The sequence below is a fragment of the Crotalus tigris genome, unplaced genomic scaffold, assembly GCF_016545835.1.
Source record: "Crotalus tigris isolate CLP2741 ecotype Arizona unplaced genomic scaffold, ASM1654583v1 scf7180000018825.4774228, whole genome shotgun sequence".
Classification (NCBI taxonomy): domain Eukaryota; kingdom Metazoa; phylum Chordata; class Lepidosauria; order Squamata; family Viperidae; genus Crotalus; species Crotalus tigris.
In genome coordinates this window covers 1,995,091-2,014,691 of record NW_024097215.1, presented here as the reverse complement: position 1 = coordinate 2,014,691, position 19,601 = coordinate 1,995,091, and the positions used below count along the sequence as shown (strand labels likewise).

General features: G+C 42.7%; 1 protein-coding gene across 1 annotated transcript; it reads right to left on the bottom strand.

Annotated features, from left to right (window-relative positions):
* Positions 1-406: 406 nt before the first annotated feature.
* ATP6V1B2 (ATPase H+ transporting V1 subunit B2) lies at positions 407-18,626 on the bottom strand. The gene is made up of 14 exons (XM_039356505.1): positions 18,418-18,626; positions 10,514-10,569; positions 9,536-9,634; positions 8,342-8,435; positions 8,113-8,190; positions 6,956-7,095; positions 6,100-6,201; positions 5,772-5,869; positions 5,121-5,244; positions 4,311-4,461; positions 3,719-3,801; positions 3,406-3,510; positions 2,918-3,047; positions 407-2,276 (listed from the first exon to the last, which is right to left on the bottom strand). Exons 1-14 carry the CDS (start codon positions 18,599-18,601, stop codon positions 2,134-2,136), a joined length of 1,587 nt encoding a protein of 528 aa, XP_039212439.1. The 5' UTR covers positions 18,602-18,626; the 3' UTR covers positions 407-2,133.
* Between the last annotated feature and the right edge of the window lie 975 nt (positions 18,627-19,601).

Sequence of the window (19,601 nt, the reverse complement as noted above, 5' to 3'; positions counted from 1 at the left end):
TTTGGGGCTCAAGTTATACGGTCATTAAGTCAAGGACTAACTGCATTTCTGATGTCTGGCCAAGCTAATCCTAATAGTCAGCCACAGCAGACTCACAACGTTCAATGATTAAAGGATTTTCCACTCGAATGTAGAAAATCCGTGATCAATGGACACTGTCAGATGAAAAGCAGAAATTTGCAAGAGCAGCTGATGTCCTTCTAGCAGCTCTGAAGTTGGTAGACCTGGATATCTACGGAGACAAAGGTGAACCACCATGAGCTCATGACTTACATGGCGGGGGCCCAACTTGGGCGTATGAAATTAATGTTCTTGAGAAGCGTCAAGCCCTAAAGGCTTGCGATTTTGGAAAGGCCCATCCCTAAAGAAAACAAGAAGCCTCCATATGACCAGCACAGACAGAATCCCATTTTCTTTTAACATTTATTGATCATGTTTAACTTATTCAGGTATCACAGTTTTTTCTACATTAAAATATTTCCATGCTATTTCCCCGTGATTCCCAACCCTCCTCAGATTCAGAGAAAAATAGAATTGACACAACTTCGATGGAATGCATCAGAGTACAGGGGGAGGGGAAAAAAATAAAGGCTACTGCACCCAAGTTACAGAGCACACAGAATGAAACAGTACAAAGATCTGCGTAGGACAAAGCGTGAGAGGATCGAAGGGGTGACACGTTGGAACCGACAGTCTTTGCAGCCTGAACCATCGCCAACCTCTCCAAGCAACACCTAGCTGGGATCTGGGTTGTTGTCCTGTAGTTAACGATCTGGATCACCCAAATTGGGAGCGGTGGGAGAAGCCCCCAGGAATAGGCTGGAAACCAGAATCAAGGTGAAAAGGTACCTCATGTTTGCCTCTGGGCTTGGAAATCCACACAACCCCATTCTACAGAAGCATTGGGTTGTCAACGCCATCCACCACCTGGTGCCCGAGCAATGTTTAGAACTGTGCACAACAGCTAGGGAGCTTCACCTTCAGAAGATGGTTTATAAAAAAAAAAATCCAAGCTTGGGGTTGGGTTCAAACCTAAATACCTTCCCAAGGGTTTCTCAGGAACAGAATTTAAAATAGCCCGTTGCCATGTTCAATGTGGCTTCTTACTTTCTGGATCATGAGGAATTGAACGTGAGGACCCCTTGTTCTAACTTGGACATAATCTACGCATATTTGAAGCAAACACTCCTCAGTTCAGACACATAAGGGCGTGCTGCACTTGGAAAACTTGGGGTCCTTTTCAGAGTATTCTGAAGACTGATGTACCAAACAAGATACTCGTTAGCTGCAGGCATCCTCACCCTCGCCAACATTGTCCTCTGCCTTGATTACTTTGCAAGGAAGCTTAGAAAAAAAACAGGGGGGGGAGGAAACCTCCCCCGTTTTGCTGCTGTTTCATATTTACGTCCACAACTGCATACACGTGCAGATGCAACTGGGCAACGGGACTGACCACCTGGAAAGGAGTCCCTATGCCAAGTTTTCACAGAAGAGGTAGGAATCCTGTACTTTTCCTGGGCAAGCAACAGGATGTGCAAATACTGCAAAATCACTGTTGGGCGATTTCCTAGCCATACGGTAGCTGAAGCGAATGGCGCTTTGTGGGCTTGTAATGCTACCAGGAACCATCGTAAACTGTGGAGTGGCTTTCTCTTGCCCGTTGGTCAGCCGGAGGGTTTAAGAGTGGACCAAAACTCCCAAGTGGACAAGGACGGCCTGACCAAGAAATGCAACTTTTCTCAACTTTGGGGGGATGGGTCTAGATTTTCCCTCCACGACTAGATGAGTTTTCTCATGCTCCCAACAGTCCGAAAATGGCACAGCAGCCAGCTCTGTGTACTTTCTTCCTTCAAGACCACATAAAGGGGGGGAGGAGGGAAGAAAAAAAATAAAACGCTTGCAGGAGAGCAAAGAAAATTCTAAAAATAAACTATTTCTTCCCAGCATATGTAAACCACTCAAGATACCAGTGTTTGAAAAGGAGCATATTTTAAACTCTGTTATCAGCTTCAAACATCAGCAACACTGGCACAAATATGTCACTTATTCTTGGTTTAATTACAGGGGCTGACAAGTAAACACCAACACAAGGGAAGGAAAAAAAGTATTTTTGGGGGAGCAACAGGGTGCAAGCTAATGTTTTGCGGTGGAGTCTCGGGGATAAAATTCTGCCAAGATGCTCTGGGGAATTCTCTTCAGTATCTCCTTGGGGAAAATACGTAGCAGTTGCCATCCAATATCCAGCGTTTCGTAAACAGTGCGGTTTTCATAGGGCCCTGAAATGATAATGGACAGCAGGGTCAAAACACTGAAATCCAGAGGAAAGAGCAACAGTTTCTCCAATCATCTTGAGAGTCTGTTTCATCTAGTGCAGGGGTCTTCAGACTTGGCCCTTTTATGACTTGTGGACTTCAACTCCCAGAATTCCTCAGCCAGCCAAGTCATAAAAGGGCCAGGTTTGAAGGCCCCTGATCTAGTAGTTAAGGCATCAGGCTAGAAACTAGGAGACGGTAAGTTCTAGTCCCACCTTAGGCATGAAAACCAGCTAATGGGCTGGTTTGGGGCCAATGATCAGGGGACTGTAAGTTCTAATCTCACCTTAGGCATGAAAGCTGGCTGACTTTGGCCCAATTACCAGGAGACTGTGAGTTCTAGTTCAACCTTAGACATGGAAGCCGGCTGGGTGACTTTAGCCCAAGCACCAGAAGACTGTGAGTTCTCATCCTGCCTTAGGCTTGAAAGCCAGCGGGGTGACTTTGGGCCAATCACTCTCTCTCAGCTCAATCGACCTCACAGGGTTGTGGTGGTGGGGAAAATAGGAGAAGGAAGGAGTATCGTGTGTGCTTGCTGCTTTGGGTTACCCATAAAAATAATAAAGGCAGGATATAAATAAATAAATCTGAAGGACAACACCTACCCTGAGCAATGAAGTTCCTCTCAAACTTCTGCAGAAATTCAAGGTACAGAAGATCATCAGAAGTAAGTGCTTCTTCTCCTACTACGGCCTTCATGGCTTGGACATCCTTCCCAATGGCATAGCAGGCATACTAGGCAAACAAAACAAAGCAAAAACAAAAAAACCTAAATTTAAGAAGTGTGAAGTTTATTAAGAAGCACGTCTTCGTGTTTCAAGCCATATGAGCTTCATAGGAATTTTGAGATCATTTCTGGCGTGAAAGGCAATTAGACATACTTGGGGTTTATTGGGAGCCTACCTCTCACGGGAAAAAATTGACAATTTGTTTTTTTTAGATTATTTTTATTAAATACTTTTTCCGTAAGTTAAAAAAAATACGAATCTCATAAAGGAAAGAGAAAAAGGAAAGAGGTCAAAGAAAGGAAGAGAAGCTTTTTAACACAAGACAATGGAGGAACTATAGACCTCTTTTAGTTAATTCCACTTACCAGCTGGTTTGATACATCAGCATGATCTTTTCTGGTCATTCCTTCACCAATAGCAGACTTCATTAATCGAGACAAAGAGGGAAGTACATTGATGGGTGGGTAAATCTGGAAGAAGAACCAGGTTTTTAATGGCAGCTCTGAAAAAATGGAATTGTGACTTCCGGGGAAAAAACGGCAGACTGAAGAAGTGGAGCCAGGAGTCGTAGCAGAATGAAGAGATGGCAAATAGACCGGCTCTTCGATAATTCCTTCCTGGACAGCGACTTCACGTATAACAGGCACAAAGTAATATTTTACAACGTAAACTACGAACCTGCCGGTTGTGCAGCTGTCTGTCTACGTAGATTTGGCCTTCGGTAATATAGCCCGTCAAATCAGGAATAGGATGCGTTATGTCTGCAAGAGAAGTTGCATTAAAGCTTTCCAGTTTCTGTGCAAACTACGCGACCGATTGCGGATCTGTTTCACAGACACTCTGTTAAACCTCAAGATGGCTGGTCGGATTTATGCCTTACTGTATTGTACGAATCCCGCTGTTAATGATTTAGGGTGGAACACAAACTATACATCCACCCACTGTGACACACCTGCCTAAGCAGAAGGAACTGAAAAGGCAATCCAAGTACGAAGGTCTGTTAATAAAGGAGACTGCTGGGGGGAAGGAAGAACCACCAAATGCTGGAGAAAAAACCCTTGCCTTGCTTAGGGAGGCTATGCAAGAAACTCCTGGAGTTACAAAACGCAGCTGCCCAGATGCTGATGGCAGCGGTGTCTGAATTGTTGTGAAAGGTTTGCCCGTTAGACTTAATGCATTTAATCTTAGCCTGCGGGGTGAAGTATCTGGCATCAGATGCAGAGGTTGAGAGAAGCTGCAGGACTAAAAACGAGCCAGAAAGAACACTTACCATCATTGGGCATAGTAAGAATGGGAATCTGTGTAATGGACCCGCTCCTGCCTTCTACTCGCCCAGCTCGCTCATAGATTGTGGCCAAATCTGTGTACATGTAGCCAGGAAAACCCCGCCGGCCTGGGACTTCTTCTCTGGCAGCTGAGACCTTTGGGAAATGAAGGCAAATGGCTTGGAATAATCAGCAGAAGCAAGAAGGTAAAAAGGGGCCTTCAAACTTCTGTCCCCAAAACTACTCTTTTCTGATTTAGCCTTTGTCACTGCTGTCCAGAAGATCACCAGTTTTCACCCCTCTGATCTTTCTGTGAAATTGAAGGTTGTGGCCACCTCCTTAACATAAAGAAATAGTTTCTTGAACCCACAGAGTCTAGCTGATGGGCATGTAAAGGGTTTCCGTATCTGCTGAGGATCTGAATACCACTCGTTTCGTGCCCTTTTGAATTCATTCATGCTATCTATGAAAGACAATAATGCCAGAATATTCTGCAGTAATTCTTCTTCTCAAAAAACCATAACCTTCAGATTCTTAGTTAATTTAGAATAGAATATCAGAGCTGGAAGGGACCTTGGAGGTCTTCTAGTCCAACCCCCTGTTCAGGCAGGAAACCCTACACCATTTCAGACAAATGGCTGTCCAGTCTCTTCTTAAAATACTTCCAGTGTTGGGGCATTCACCGCTTCTGGAGGCAGGTTGTTCCACTGGTAAACTGTTCTAATTTTGTGCCTTACAAGTTAGAAAATTCAAGCTGGAGGAAATATTTGGCTGTGCAGTTCAACAGTTGTCTGATCAACAGACTAAATATGTACCTCTCTCAGAGCTTCTGCGTAGGAGCTCATATCTGTCAGAATGACCAGTACGTGCTTCTCACACTGATAAGCCAAGAACTCTGCTGTGGTCAGCGCAAGGCGAGGAGTGATTATCCGTTCAATGCTGGGAAAAATAATGAGCTCCATTAAAAAATGGCAGCTAAGAAAAACCTTGAAACAAGATTCAAGATCCTCTGGAGTAATTAAGCGTTAACGCTGGGAGACCGAAAATGCATATTCCGCCATGGTCTCCTTAAAGAAGAATGTCTATGGAGATTCTCAGTCATCCAAGACATGGTTGACCCAAAGGTGGTTTTTCAAAAGGCAACTGGACTTTGTTTTTCCTCGAAGAGATTTCGCTTCTCAAAACTTCTCTGGGGCTTCTCTGAAGAACTGAAGAAGCTTCTTGGATGAAAAGCAAAACCTCTTCCTGGAAAAACAAATCCAGTTGCTTTTTGAGAAACCACCTTTGGGACTGTCTGAACTAAATGAGAAGACAATATTTGTCCGGTGCCCCAAGAGCGTCATCCCTCTTTCAGTCACCAATAGAAGCTAAGATGTTCCATGAAAGGGACATCCAAGGCCCCACTTCCAAGTAATACGATTAATATCCAAGATGAAATCCAAGAAAGAAGAGTCCAGCCCACTTACGTCGGATCGTTAGCCAAATTCAAGAACAGGCACACGTTGTCCATGGACCCATTTTCTTCAAAGTCGGTTTTGAAAAATCGGGCTGTTTCCATGTTCACCTAGAGAGTAAAGCAAGGAGATAAAGTCAACCAGTTCAAACATAAGTGCTTCTCTTAAGTTTTGACCTTTCCACCCTGATTATTCTTTTAGCCCAAAAAACAAAACAAAACAAAACAAACCTGCTGCCCAAAATTGCCAGAGTAATGGGGACAATTTGCTCTCCCAAGGAGGTGGCCATTGTTCTTGGCAACGAAGGAGAAAATTGTTTTGTGTGCATTTAATTACTTACTCCCATCGCAGCAAATACAATGGCGAAGTTCTCATCACTGTAGTCCACCACATCTTTGGATTTCTTCACCAAGCCTGCCTGGCGACAGATCTGAGCCGCTATCTGAGGTAAAAAAAAAATGGCAGCACATGACTTCAGTGTAATAAAGCAGGGGTCCTCAACCTTGGCGACTTTAAGACTTGTGGACTTCAACTCCCAGAATTCCTCAGCCAGCACATCATAACTTTGAATGGTTATTAAGCAGCTGATTGTAAGTCAAGGACCGTTTATATTTGGTTTGATTACACTTGAGAATGAAGAGTAATAATTCAGGTATGTAGGCATATAAGTAGTCTATCTATCCAATCTATGAGTAATCGAAAAAAAATGGATTATAAAGCAATCCACTCCATCAAAAGATGACTAGACTGAGAGATGCTTGAAGAACAGAGAAAGGCACATCTCTGGAGATCATAGTCTTCATCTCATCTCCTCCGAGAATTTCTGCAAAGGGAGATGAGGTGGCTGTAAAAGGATGCTTCCATTTGCGGACCGCATTCTGTGGAGAGCGATAGCATTTACTTGAATTGCCTCTCCACATCTCCAAGAAGGCATCCTTAGATTTCCTGCATCTTTTAGTTTAGCTTTTCAGTAAGATTTTAGCTTAATGTTTTGATTTTAGCTTAACGTCTGGATTTATTTTTATTTTATTTTTAAGCTTTTTTTTTTTTATTCTTGAGCTTCATAAAGGACTTGCTAGAGTGGCCTCCAGTTTTTTTCTTGTTCTTTCAGATCTGTCCGGGAATTAGACCATATGGTCTTCTCCGAGTGGAGGGAGTGAGCGGACTGCTCCATAAAATGCTATTCAAACCCCTACCTCATTATGGGGCAGCCCAGCAGCTGAGAAAATGGGGATCTTCTGGCCTCTGGCAATACTGTTCATCCCATCGATAGCAGAAATGCCAGTCTGGATCATTTCTTCTGGGTAGATTCGACACTGAGGATTGATAGGCTGACCTATTTCATTTTAATGGAGAAAAACAATCCGTTTTAGTCTGCATTTTTCAAGGCCAGAATTTCCCACAAAGAATATTAAAATCCAACATACCCATGTTACAGTTCAAGCCATTTGTCTAAGGAAGTGGATATTTCTGAAGCATCTGTACCCAGCAAGGTATTTTGTGAGTAACTAACAGCAAACTCCTTCTTAACTGACAGCCTCTAAGCAGGGTGGTACTTTCAAAGCTTGAGGCCACACTGCCTTTTTATTAATTAAATAACTACACAGTGACGATCCAATTCCGCTTTCTTGAAGACCTCACCCAAGAAATGTCCAGTTCTCACAATCCCTTAAAGCAGGTTAAAAGTTCAAGGCCTTAAAACTGGATCTTGCTATCATTGGGTTAGGGCAGGGGTAGGCAACCTTGGCTCTTTCATGACTTGTGGACTTCAACTCCCAGAATTCCTGAGCCAGCCATGCTGAGGGGAAAGGGAGAGGTTTCCAAGCTGAGCCATGCTGGCTCAGAAATTCTGGGAGTTGAAGTCCACGAGTCATAAAAGAGCCAAGGTTGCCTACCCCTAGTATCCTTTGAAAAGAGACAGGGCAAGAAGTCTGTTGATTTTCTAGCCTGTGTAGGGATGTGCACATGAGCCAAGATCTGATTTTAATTTGTGATATGATTTGGATTCCACATGCCAATTTTTTTGAATTGATTTGAACACTTGGAGGAAGGAAAAGCGCAATGGTGCGTGCACAGATAGTCACTGAATCGTCAAATCAATCTTCAAATTGATCACTTTATTCACCGAATCTTCAAATCCATTGCCAACTCCCAACTGATGGGATGGGATTGCATCAATTTGATTAGAAAATATGATTAGTTTTAATCATACTTCACTTGATGTCCTATTAGCAACTCTGCTTCCCTGAGCTGATGCTTTATTATGCTAGCCTACTACTTTCCTACACAGAGCTGCACGCCCATTTTCTGCGAACCATTTATATTCATGTCATAGTAAACATTTTAAACATACCCATAATATCAAGGTAGTCTTCAGCCAAGACTACAGGACCTCGGTCGATAGGTTTCCCTGAGCCATTAAACACACGTCCTACAAAGATCAGAACAAAAGAGAAGGAGAGGGAAAGAGGGAGAGGGAAGCAGGGAGAGATGCGTTATTACCACAAACCCTGCATACAAAATAAATATCAGAACAAATCACACATAAAGTTTTCCATCCAATAGACAAAATCTGGTACTACCAAGCATATCTTCGGACACAGGGCTTCGAAGGATGTCCCCGGTGAATTCACAAGATGTTCTCTTAGCATCGATTCCCGAAGTTCCTTCAAACACCTAGAAAAAGGAAAATGTTTTACTGCATGTTTTTATTTCAACAATAGCACTATCCATGGTCAGCAAATGGCTTCCTAGCAAACATTTAAACCAGTGGTTCTCAACCTGTGGGTCGGGACCCCATTTGGGGTCGAACGACCATTTCACGGGGGTTGCCAAACAACGCAGTCCGCCATTTTTTCCCCCTTTTCCTTAGCTGTGCTACTCCCTTTTATTCTATTGGCTTTTGAAAGCCAATAGAATAGACTCTCTTGAATAGAGTCTAATTCTATTGGCTTTCAAAAGCCAATAGGAATTGTCCAGGCTGTCTCTGCCCTGTTGAGCCCGCCAAAAGTCCCATTTTGCAAACGGTGCTGCACCAGTTGAGTAGTCCTCAACTTACGACCAGTTGAGTAGTCCTCGACTTACGACCGGTTGGGGGTCGCGGCATTAAAAAAGTTGAGAACCACTGATTTAAAAAGAATCAAGGTAGTTACTACACTTGTTCTTTATTTGAGGCTCCGGCTACAACAGCTCAAAAATAGCTTTATTGTCCCAAGACTATTTCGATGGGAAACTAACTCCTAACCCAACAGGAAAGCAAATTAGGTTAAGCTTTCCTGGGACAAAAATATTGCGAGACCAGAAACTGAATGTACTTCGCTTTCATAGGAAGCCTGGAGGCACACATGGTTTCTGAAATATTAACAAGCCCATTGTAAAATCTTATGTAATAAAGATGTTGGACCCTAGAATAGCAGGTAAGAATACAGGTAGTCCTTGACTTACAACAGTTCATTTAGTGACTGTTCTAAGTTATCACGGCACTGAAAAAAGTGACTTATGACCATTTTTCACACTTACAACTGTTGCAGCATCCCCATGGTTGGGGGAAGCCCACCCGGTTACTAACTTTAACAATTGCAGTGATTCATTTAACTGCAGTAAGAAAAGTCGTAAAATGGAGCAAACTCACTTAACAAATGTTTCACTGAACAACATACTTTTGGGCTCAATTGTGATCATAACTCGAGGACTACCTGTAAAAATATGTGTCTGTTACTTCAGATGGCTTATTTTCATTGCAAAAATTTGAAAAAAATGACTGGGAAGCCATTTACCTGAATTACAGCTTTGGATCCACTGACTTCTAGGATTTGTCCACTTCTCTTTGTTCCATCGGGCAGTGTCAAATGCACAATCTCTGCATACCTGGGAAACTAAATGACAATAACGACAGTCAACTAAGCCAAGGTATTTTTGTTAAGAGCAGGAGAGGCACAAAATTAGTGCACAGAACATCAAGGTTGATCAAGCTCATTTCTTCAACTTTAAAGTTTAAAGGTTAAATTACAACCTGAAAAAAACTTAGGGGAACACTGAATTGTTGGACATAATTATAGACCAGTGATTTCCCCCCACCCCCAATACCATTTTCTACAAGGACTCAGTCTGAAATTCTGATAGCCACAGCAATGGCTTGACAGCCACCTATCAGTGAAAATTTACTATGGCATTTTTTGAATAAGGGATAAAATTATCTAGCTTTCTCACCCCAGAAAAAAAGCTGGCATCTATTCAGTAGCTTCCCCAAACTGATGTTCTTAAATGTGATGGATTAAAAAAAAAAAAGATATGCCTGGGGTGCTGTTGCTAGTCCCACATCAGATGGAAGAAACAGAAAGGCTGGTCTAACTTTTTCATATTTGAAATTCCACAGTGAAACTGGAAATCCCAGCCAGAAGTTACGGATTGATAATGCGTTTGTATTTGATGAGAATGTTCAAAGGCTTCTGTAAATAAAACCATCAGTTACTTGTCTACAGATGTTATTTCACTGCAAAGGATGGGATGAGATTTGCATATCTGCCTTGAACATGTTGAGACATGCTTTCCATAGCCAAAAGGGTGCTATGTCTAAAGAGTCCATACATCAGTTTGAATGTAATTTTCATTGCAATATCCACCAAGCTAGCACTGAAACAGATAACTGCAAAATACATTTACAAATACATTAATGCTTACTGTATTTAAAGACAACCACAGGAAACTGCAGTTCAAACCAAGTGTTTTACTGAGCCATTAAATCTCCAATTTACCTTCACTTGATCCAAGATTACGAGCGGTCCATTAACTCCAGATACTGTTTTATATGCTGAAAAGCCAAAAGGAAGACGTTTAAACAATCTAGTGCATGCTTAGTGAAAACCTACACAAATTTACTAAATAGTAATGCAGGATATGTAGCCACATCAAACACATTCTTATGCTATGCTTGATAGATCATCTCTGGAAAAGAGCTTGCGTCATATGCTACATATGGAGTGCCAATTATTGTGAGATAATTCCCTAAAGAGAGATTTTTTTATGTCACTGGTTTTTTTGCCTCCCGACTCTAAAAATATAAAATCAAGTAAATAGACTATTAACCTGCGATGCAACTCTAAAGCTGACAACTAATTCAAAGGGTCAAGACTGTCTGTCAAGACTGGAGATACCGAAATTATATTTTCAGGCACTAGTCTTGCTTGTAATGAATTACACTATATATAGCAGCTTTCATTTAAACTACAGAAAAACTGGGGGGGACACCCAAACACCATGATCCAAAACACAGGAACCACCATTTTAAGGAATTTAAGGACACCACTTTCATGAAGAAGGCTACAGACACAGCACCATAGTAATACTAGCACAGATAACATTATTTTCATAAAATCACGTATCCCATTATGGCAGTTCAATAAAACCCTTCTTTGTTTCACACTTTGCTACAATGATGGGGGAAAAAAATCACTGCAAGTTTAAAAGCTGCAGATCCTTAAATCTTTAGAACAAAATTTTTTGGCACACGGAAGTAAGTCAGAAGCTGCAGTCTTCTCAGAGCATGCTAAGGCTCTGTGCCAGAATTTATTTCAATGAATAGCTGGGAAACAGCATGCCCATTTGCATTGGCACCGGTTACCTGCACCCGCTTGGCAATGGGAAAGAAATCAGAGGCAGACACTTGACATCCCAGAGTGTCTTACTTTGGGTTAAGGAGATCTGAACTATGCTCAGTTGGGCCCACACATGTCTGGGGGATGTGTTACTATTCCATTTTGCTTCTTATTCACGATCTGAACAATGGCAAGGATCAACTGGCCTGAACCAATGTATGCATTTTATACTTCCTAAGAAAATGTGAAAAGGACACTAGCCCTGCCTACAAAGAAGGAGCAGAGGAAAGGAGAATAATCCCACATAAACAGAAATTTGATTCACATGTTGGTTTAAACCAGTAATTCTCAAAGTGTGGTCTGGGAAGCCCTAGGAGTTCCAAAGATACTTTTAGGAGTCTTGTAAAGTCAAATAAATAAATAAACGCTCAATGATTTTGAGCAGCTTCTTAGCAAGAAAATCACAATGAAATTAATAAAAAAAAAATTCAGGATGCCATGACTTAACATCAGATATGAATCCGATCCCTGTACCCCTCCTCTGGCTCAATCCTTCTGCCAAAGATGTTTTTCCACCCTTATATCCCTCCTATAATAACAGAGTTATTTTATTGGGCACTTAGTTCTTTATGCTTTGCAGTAAACCATCCATTTGTACCCTATAAAGCAAAGTACTATACCGGCTTCTCCTGAATGGGTCCAAGGATTTTTTTTTTTTTAAAATGGAGACATGCCGATAAACTCCTGGATTCTCAGGAGTTCATAATTCTAGAGCATCTCTCTCATTTGTCTTTTAAAGAAAAACACCTGGAAACTAGAAACAAGCACCAACTCTCATTGACAACCCTTAGCTTCCTTTCTTGTTGACTAGATGAGGGAAGTGGGTTTTAGGAATGCTTTCTACTTTAGCTTGCCTATGAGAAGCTGCTGAAGATTAGAATGTGCATGGCCTAACTACTTGCAGGTTGGGTTACCACATTATATAGCATGAAGTTGTCTTCTTATATTTGTCTGCTCAGAAATATTATGACCTGGTTCTTATATCACAGTAAACCAAGATTTATCGAACAAGTAGCAATTAGGAGAGTCTGTATAACATGCTATACCTTAAATCAAGGTTTCAAAATGAAAATGGATGATTTCACAGCAAGCCCAAGCCATGGTTTGCTTGTAGTGCCTCAAGAACCCGGATCCATTCATCATGCTAACTCTTAAGCATTACCTCCACCAACCATACACTTTAGCTTAATACATATCCGCTCACTTTGTAAATAAACCTCTGTGAAGCAGGGTGGCCTGTTCCCATTTTCAAGGTGGCTACAAGGAATTCAACTATCTCTGTGATGTGCAAAGAAGTTCATCTACTCTGGGCTCACAGATGCAGCCAAAAAGTATGCAGGAATTATTTTATAATAATCTATTCAGAGAGGAAGTTTGAGACCCTATATGAGTAAAGGATGGGGGGGGGAAGTGAAAAAGAGCACGCCCAAAGCTATAAGTGTCCTTCATCATTATCCTTCCCAGCAAAAGCTTCAATTTAACCCCACATGACTGTAAAAAGAGAAGCGCTTCAAAGGGCTTTATCAGACTCACAAGGCAAAAGAGTAATCATTAATCACTGTTCCCGAAAAATAAGGAAAGGCTGAACAAACCAGATTATTTCTAGAACAGGAAAACAGAAGAACTGAGTAAGAAGCTGCATCCAATCCACAATTATCTTGAAATAAATCTCATTAGACAGGAGCGATACTTATTTCCAAGTAAAGAGATTGTCCTGTCAAGGACACATCTAAGCACAAATCTTCGTGGAATCCAACTTGGAATCCAACAAGACTCAAGTCTGATGAAAGATTCGTAGAGATCAGCCATTTCTCAGTGGTTTTCACAGATTTACTAGCCATGTTATCAGTCTGCTTGAGATGTTGCTCCTGTTGTTATTGCTATTTGCAAACTGGATGAAGGACAGAATAAATCTGTCTCTGTGACAATTTAAACCAAGGTGGCTTCCAACATTTTGGTCAAAAATTCTTACCAGGTAGTCCTCGACTTAACAATAGCTTCAAATGGTAGTGATCATTTGAAGTTACAACAGCACTGCAAAAAGTGACTTATGACCACTTTTCACACTTATGACCGTTGCAACATCCCCAGGGTGACGTGTTTAAAATTCAGATGCTTAGCAACCGACTCATATTTATGACCAGTGACAGTGTCCTGGGGTCATGTGTGACCTCCTGACAAGTGAAGTCAATGGGGAAAATGGATTCACTTAACAACCACGTTACTAACTTAACAGCTGCAATGATTTCCTTAACAACCATGGCAAGAAAGGTTGCAAAGTGGGGCAAAAGTCACCTAGTAAATGTCTCATGTGATCGTAAGTTAAGGATTACTTGTGTCAGGACAGGTAAACCCAGATTCTTATTTATCCAAAATGTCCCAGAAGGTCAACTACAGCATTGAACCATTTTGTTAGGCTTCACACAATATGGTCTATTTGGTAGTTGGCTTAATATAATGTGTGAACCCAGTCATAATTTTAATGGTACAGTTTGTGTCTAGCATTAAAACATTTTATGTACGTAACTAAAATTTATCCTCATTTATTTGTGCTAGGGATTACCATGAGGATGTCTCAAACTGAACTGGAAGAACAGCTATATGAGAATATTTATAGTAAACAGGTTGGTATGTTACTTGCGTTGTGTCAACACAGTAATACCTACGTGGCTGGTGGAGATGTTACAAAGTTTTTGGTGTATAGTAAAGACGTTTTTACAATGTCACCAATTATGTTGGTACTATCTGAGTTTTAAATCAAAACAGTATTAAAGTGTACATCTTTTAAAACAATTGGTCCAGGGTTTTTTTTTAACCCTAACCTTAAATAATATATATAATATATTCTACCTGTTTTTCTGCGTCTCAAAGGATGTGTGTGATAGAACAGATATCTACAAAGTGTGTGTGTGTGTGTGTGTTTCATCACAACTGGAGACCAATCAACAATATTTTTTCCTTCTTTCTCGACCACATTTGGGCGTTGAGCTATGTCCTTAACAGCTATTGCACAACTGCAAAATATTTCTGCTAAAATCTTGCCAAAGTGCAAATCCCAGTTCCTCAGAGGTCCCTCAAAAGATAACATCTACGGTAGGATGCTGTTTGAAAGCAGGCTTGTTTTGATTTATTAACTTGGTAACAGTAAAATTACTGCTATTTTTCAGATAATATTTATAACACAAAGACAGTCTTACATATATTATCCTAGAAAACATATTCCCTTGAAACTGCAGAAAAAAATGTACAAAGAATTGTGTCCAATTTTTCCCCAAATAAGAGTTTCAAGTTTAGTTAAAACGTGGCTTTCCAGTCCAGTTTGGTACAACTACAATATAAATCTTATGGTTAACTCCTGAACATTTTGTTTTCTTTTCCCACATTTTGGGGGAGAAGGGCTTAATATACTTCCCGTCATGCTCCAAACAATCTCATTTCCTTCCTGTGTGTTTGCCCATACAAAAATCCAAATTTCTGCCTATAATAAGGACCCTGCACTTCTAAGAAAGCACTAACCAGTCACAGAAGACCAAGCCAGAATCCATGTCAACTAATGCTTCCAAAGCTGGCTAACGTTGCTGGCAAATACACTGATGTTCTTTCAGCAAAGGGGAGTTACAGGCATGTCAGATGAGCCTCAAATATCCTACTCCAGGCTTAGTTTTTTTTAGTTATATCTTAGTCTGCAGTACTATCTGAGAAAAGAAGCGGATTACCTCCTGTTTGAATGAATTTCGTCCACACTCAACATCTGCATATGTCTCCTCACTCTTTCCAGGGATAGCTCTTTTTCTCATTCTGCTGAAGATGAAAAACCATATCTAAAAGCATACCCCTTAACTAAAGATATCTTGATGCTTGGTGGCACGTAAGGATTGGCCAAAGATTACAGTTTTTGGCTGACATGCACATTTTAAATCTCGAGGGCATGGCATTTTTCTGCCACAGGAAGGTCTTAACATATTCTTACAAACAAATGCAACCGTGAGTGAGGATAGCCACAAATAATGTATTCCCCAGAAAGCAAAGTCTTGAGGTTATTTAATGCTGCCCAAAGTCTCTTAAACCAGCAGTCCCCAATCTTTCCTGTTTTACGGATTGATGGGCATGGGATGGGGGAGGGGATGATTCCACATGAGTGGGGGAGGGAGTGCGTGCATAGCTCCATTTGCGTGAGTGGCAGGCACAGGCGCCTGCCTCTCAAATAAACAGAGCTTTGTAAGTGCGCTCACCCACTACTGGCGCAAGTGGAGCTGTGCCCGCCTGCACACTCGCCTGCTGCTTATGCGGCCCGGTTCCAAATGGGCTATGGTCCGGTAGTGGGCTGCAGCCTGGGGGTTGAGGACCCATGTCTTAAACTGCTCCCCACTACCTCAGCTTAACTCTTCCTTCCTTCCCACGTGGCAGTCTTGCAACTGAAGCCCAGGGCTAAAAATTTAACAATGCTTAGAAATGCACTTTGGAAGTAAACAATAATTCTGCGGGCTAAAATGTGTGGCTTTGCAGCACAGCATCTATGTGTTTGTGATCTGCTTGAAGACCAGAAAGATTTACCTTTTTAGAAAAATTAAAATAGGTGTGGGAAGGAGTATTAGATACATTTGTTATTTATATAAAAAAAATAAAGGCGGGATTAAAAAAAAAAAACACAGGAGGGACAGGTGGCTTGGTGGAGAACCCAAGATACAACCCTGAGCACAGGGACATAAACTATTACTGGTACAGATTCTGGCAGGGCTATGGGGGGTGCTGAAAAGATAGGATGGGAGGATACACAGGTATCTAATCTATTCAGCTAAGGAAATATTTCTAATGGAAATATTCTTCAGCAACATCTTCTCTGGAAGCTCAAAGGGAGAAAACAGATACTAAAAAAAGAAAAACCTTGCCTTTCATCTACCTAATTAGATTTCTTTATCCTTGCCTGGAAATTACCTATATAAAGGTAATGCTTCTAAAAAACATTTCTCTGCTATTTGAATTTATCTGCTCATTCCACTCTCGTATCTGTATGGGATCCATGAAGCTATTTTTCACTGCTATAATACAGGATATCCCCATTCTGGGACTTCCACAATTGCAAAACTGTATTTGCGGTCACGCTACCTTTGATTTACAGCAACAAAATCAGCATCAGGAACATGTCTGTCCTGATCTGAATAGTAGTAACCAAGCTTAATTTCCTAGTGAATAACTGAGCCTATTTCACCTTACATCTGATTTAATCGCCTACATTAAACGTGCACACCATCTTATTCAAGGAGGATCATAATAACTAAGTGGCAAGTTGCTGAAGTTGATAAAATAACCATCCAGCTCAACAATCTGAACGAGTCAGCCTTCTAAATTTCTTCTCCCTAAAGGCAACCCAGGCAATTTCAGACCAGGCTGAAATGAATAAAACCCAGCTCTCTTACGCAACAATGCCAAAACTTTTCCAGAACTGGCTCTTGTTTCTATCTTTCCTCCATTTCACCCGGCAACAATAAATCTACACTCCAAAAGACCTTAAAAGTGTGTCTCATCCCTAGAGCGTTTCACACACTGGGATGTGAGAGCGAAACCTCTGTGTGCCAGAGCCATCTTGCCTCCACTGACTGCTTTCACGCAAGCCTGCAGTGTGTCACATGATCTTGAGGCTTAGCCATAATCTATTAGTCAGAAGGTTTCACAATCTCTTACTCTCATTTCTCATTTTAATCACAAACCAGGATGGTTCTGTTATAGGAAAAAAATATAGAAGATATTTTATAGAGAGATATAGAAGAAAAAACAAACAGTCAGGGAGACAGTATCCTCTTCAAGGGGCAGCAATAGTGTAAGAGTGGCAAGGACCATCGGTCTCTGGGGAGGGGGGGGGAAATGAAGGCATTCTAGTGGTTTCTTTCATGCCCAAATCAGCACAGAGGAATAAGCTGACCAAGAAAAGAGAAGGCAGTCCATAGTAAAAAAAATCTGAGGGAGAAAGACATGAAGGGGATAAGAAATAGTAAAAAAATCATGTGATTAAAACCAAGGAAACTACAGAACCATTTATTGAAGGGTATCTGCTGTTAAGAGAATGGGCATGGAGTGCCACAAGGAAGCTTGTCTGATCCTGCAGGGTGATGGTGGCATTGCAATATAGACCCCTTCAGGCCTCGCCACTCCCAAAATCATTCTCTTAGGACTTACTTTATGGCAGAGACTGCAATCTCCCCTACCCTTGGACATTCAGTTCTAGAACCAAAGGGAGGTTTACTTGAAAATGAGCGCCATCCTGGGCTTCGCTGGCTTTACTTAGAAGGAAAGGCTGCCCGCAGAAGCTGGCACTGCAGTGCTCTTTGTGTGTGCAAGGAGGGCCTAGCCTGGAGAGCCCGTTGGGTCTGATGCCAATCTAGGGAGCACTCAAGAGACACTCAAACGGCACTGAAAGGTCACCCAGAGGCTCCTTCTGCAGGATGACGGCCAAGAAGGGGGAAAAGGGGGCAGAAGCTGGGCTGGCTGTGCAGGCAACGTCTGGTCCTTGCCTGCTTTGGGGCATGGAAACCCCTGGCCGCGGGGCTTGCGTCCTCCTCCCGAGCAAACGCAGAGGAGCAGAAGGACAGGAGTCTCCTTTTTGATGCCAGGGCGAGGAGATCTGCAAAAGGAAAGCTTGCATCCCAACCTCCCCACCCACCCCTCAAGAAGAGCTTCTGCATCGCCCTCTCTTTCTCTCTCCTCCTCCCCCCCAGCATCATCACAACGCACAGACCAAATCGCCCATCATCCCCAGCCGACATGGAGCTTGCCATCCAATAGGTCTAGAGGGCACCAAGGCTGGATCTGCTGCACCCTGGAGGAGCCTCTCCTCTTGCCCAATGGACAAGACTTCCCTCTCCGGGAGAGAAGATGCCGAGCCCGTCCGGGGGGATCCCGGGCGGAGGTGACCCCAACCACCCCCCCCCCCATTCCGGTCTTTTTTCCAGCTCCACCGAGGGCTAAAAGGAGAGACTCCCTCGGCACTGCCGGGCCGCGGTACTCACTGAGGCGGGGCTGGGAGAGGTAATCGCGGCTGACGGCGGCCGCCTGTTCCCGCATGGCGCCTCCGCCGCTCAGCTCCGAGACGGCGCCGTTCACCAACCCCCGCAACCCCCGCATCGCCGCCATCTTGCCCCGTCTGGACTGCCGCGTGACTGCGCAGGCGCTGATATAAGCGCTCTGCGTCATCCGCTCTCTTCCCCCCCGCCTTTCTCTCTTCACGCGAACGGGACAGACCCGGAAATCGGCGGGAAGGGAGGAGGGAGAGGGGCGGAGCCAGAGGAGAGGAGCTGGCCAGGGTGCTGAAGGGCGGGGCCGGGAAAGAGCGAGGGAGACGCGCAGGGCGCGCCGCAGAGCGGGCAAGCTGCCCCTGAGCGTGTGCAGAGCGCAGAACAGACGTTCCCACATCTGGAAGTTATAACAGTAACCCCAAGAGCGAGGAACGGCTCCAGACTGGGACCAGGGTGTTTTCTGCCCGCCCCTGCAAAGACAAACACGCCTTAATTGGGGATCAAGTGGCATTAGACAGCTGGGGCATTTGGTTTTCCATCAATCCCTGGTACTGCAAAGTGGCTGAACTTAGCTTCTGTTGTATAAATCCGTGTCGCCCAACAATGAAAGGACCTCTGAGCACTTGCGGAGGGGCTTCTCCAAGCACTACCTGCGCAGCATAGAGAAGGCAAAGCTCCCAATCTGGATTTTGCTATTTAAAACTGTGTCATAGAGCAGGGAGATGTGCATTATAATGTTGTAAGCCACCCAGAATTACTGTGAGGCAGGATGGATGGCTAATACATTTTATAAACAAATAAAGGAACAAGGATCATGTCCTCCCCTTGAAAGGAAAGGCAAAACTCGGGTCGTAAGATAGGTTAAGGTAGCCTTGCCTATCTCTCAGGTTAGCAGCAATCCTTTCAAAGTGGCTTATAAGCAATATAAACAGTTGCAAATTAAAGTACAAATAATAGGAGAGAAAAAGAAATATTTTAGGATTTTTGTCATTGGAGAGTCTACTATGGCAATGGCTCTTTAGGTAGAGGTAAGAATAGGGTGAGAGATAAGCAGGTTACTGCAGTGACTGCCAGTCTCAGTATCCTTGTCTTAGACTTAGAGCAAGCATTGACAATGACTTCTACTGTATTCAGAGACCTTGTTATCTGGGGCTGATGGGAGTTTATCGGGTTTGGGA

Excerpts from the sequence above, each read along its gene's own strand:
- ATP6V1B2 (XM_039356505.1), bottom strand. The coding sequence starts at position 18,601 with ATGACGCAGAGCGCTTATATCAGCGCCTGCGCAGTCACGCGGCAGTCC. Across the intron at positions 7,096-8,112 it reads AGACTACCTTGATATTATGG|GTCAGCCTATCAATCCTCAG; the intron begins GTATGTTTAAAA and ends AAAATGAAATAG. Across the intron at positions 3,511-3,718 it reads GACAGCTGCACAACCGGCAG|ATTTACCCACCCATCAATGT; the intron begins GTTCGTAGTTTA and ends TTCTTCTTCCAG.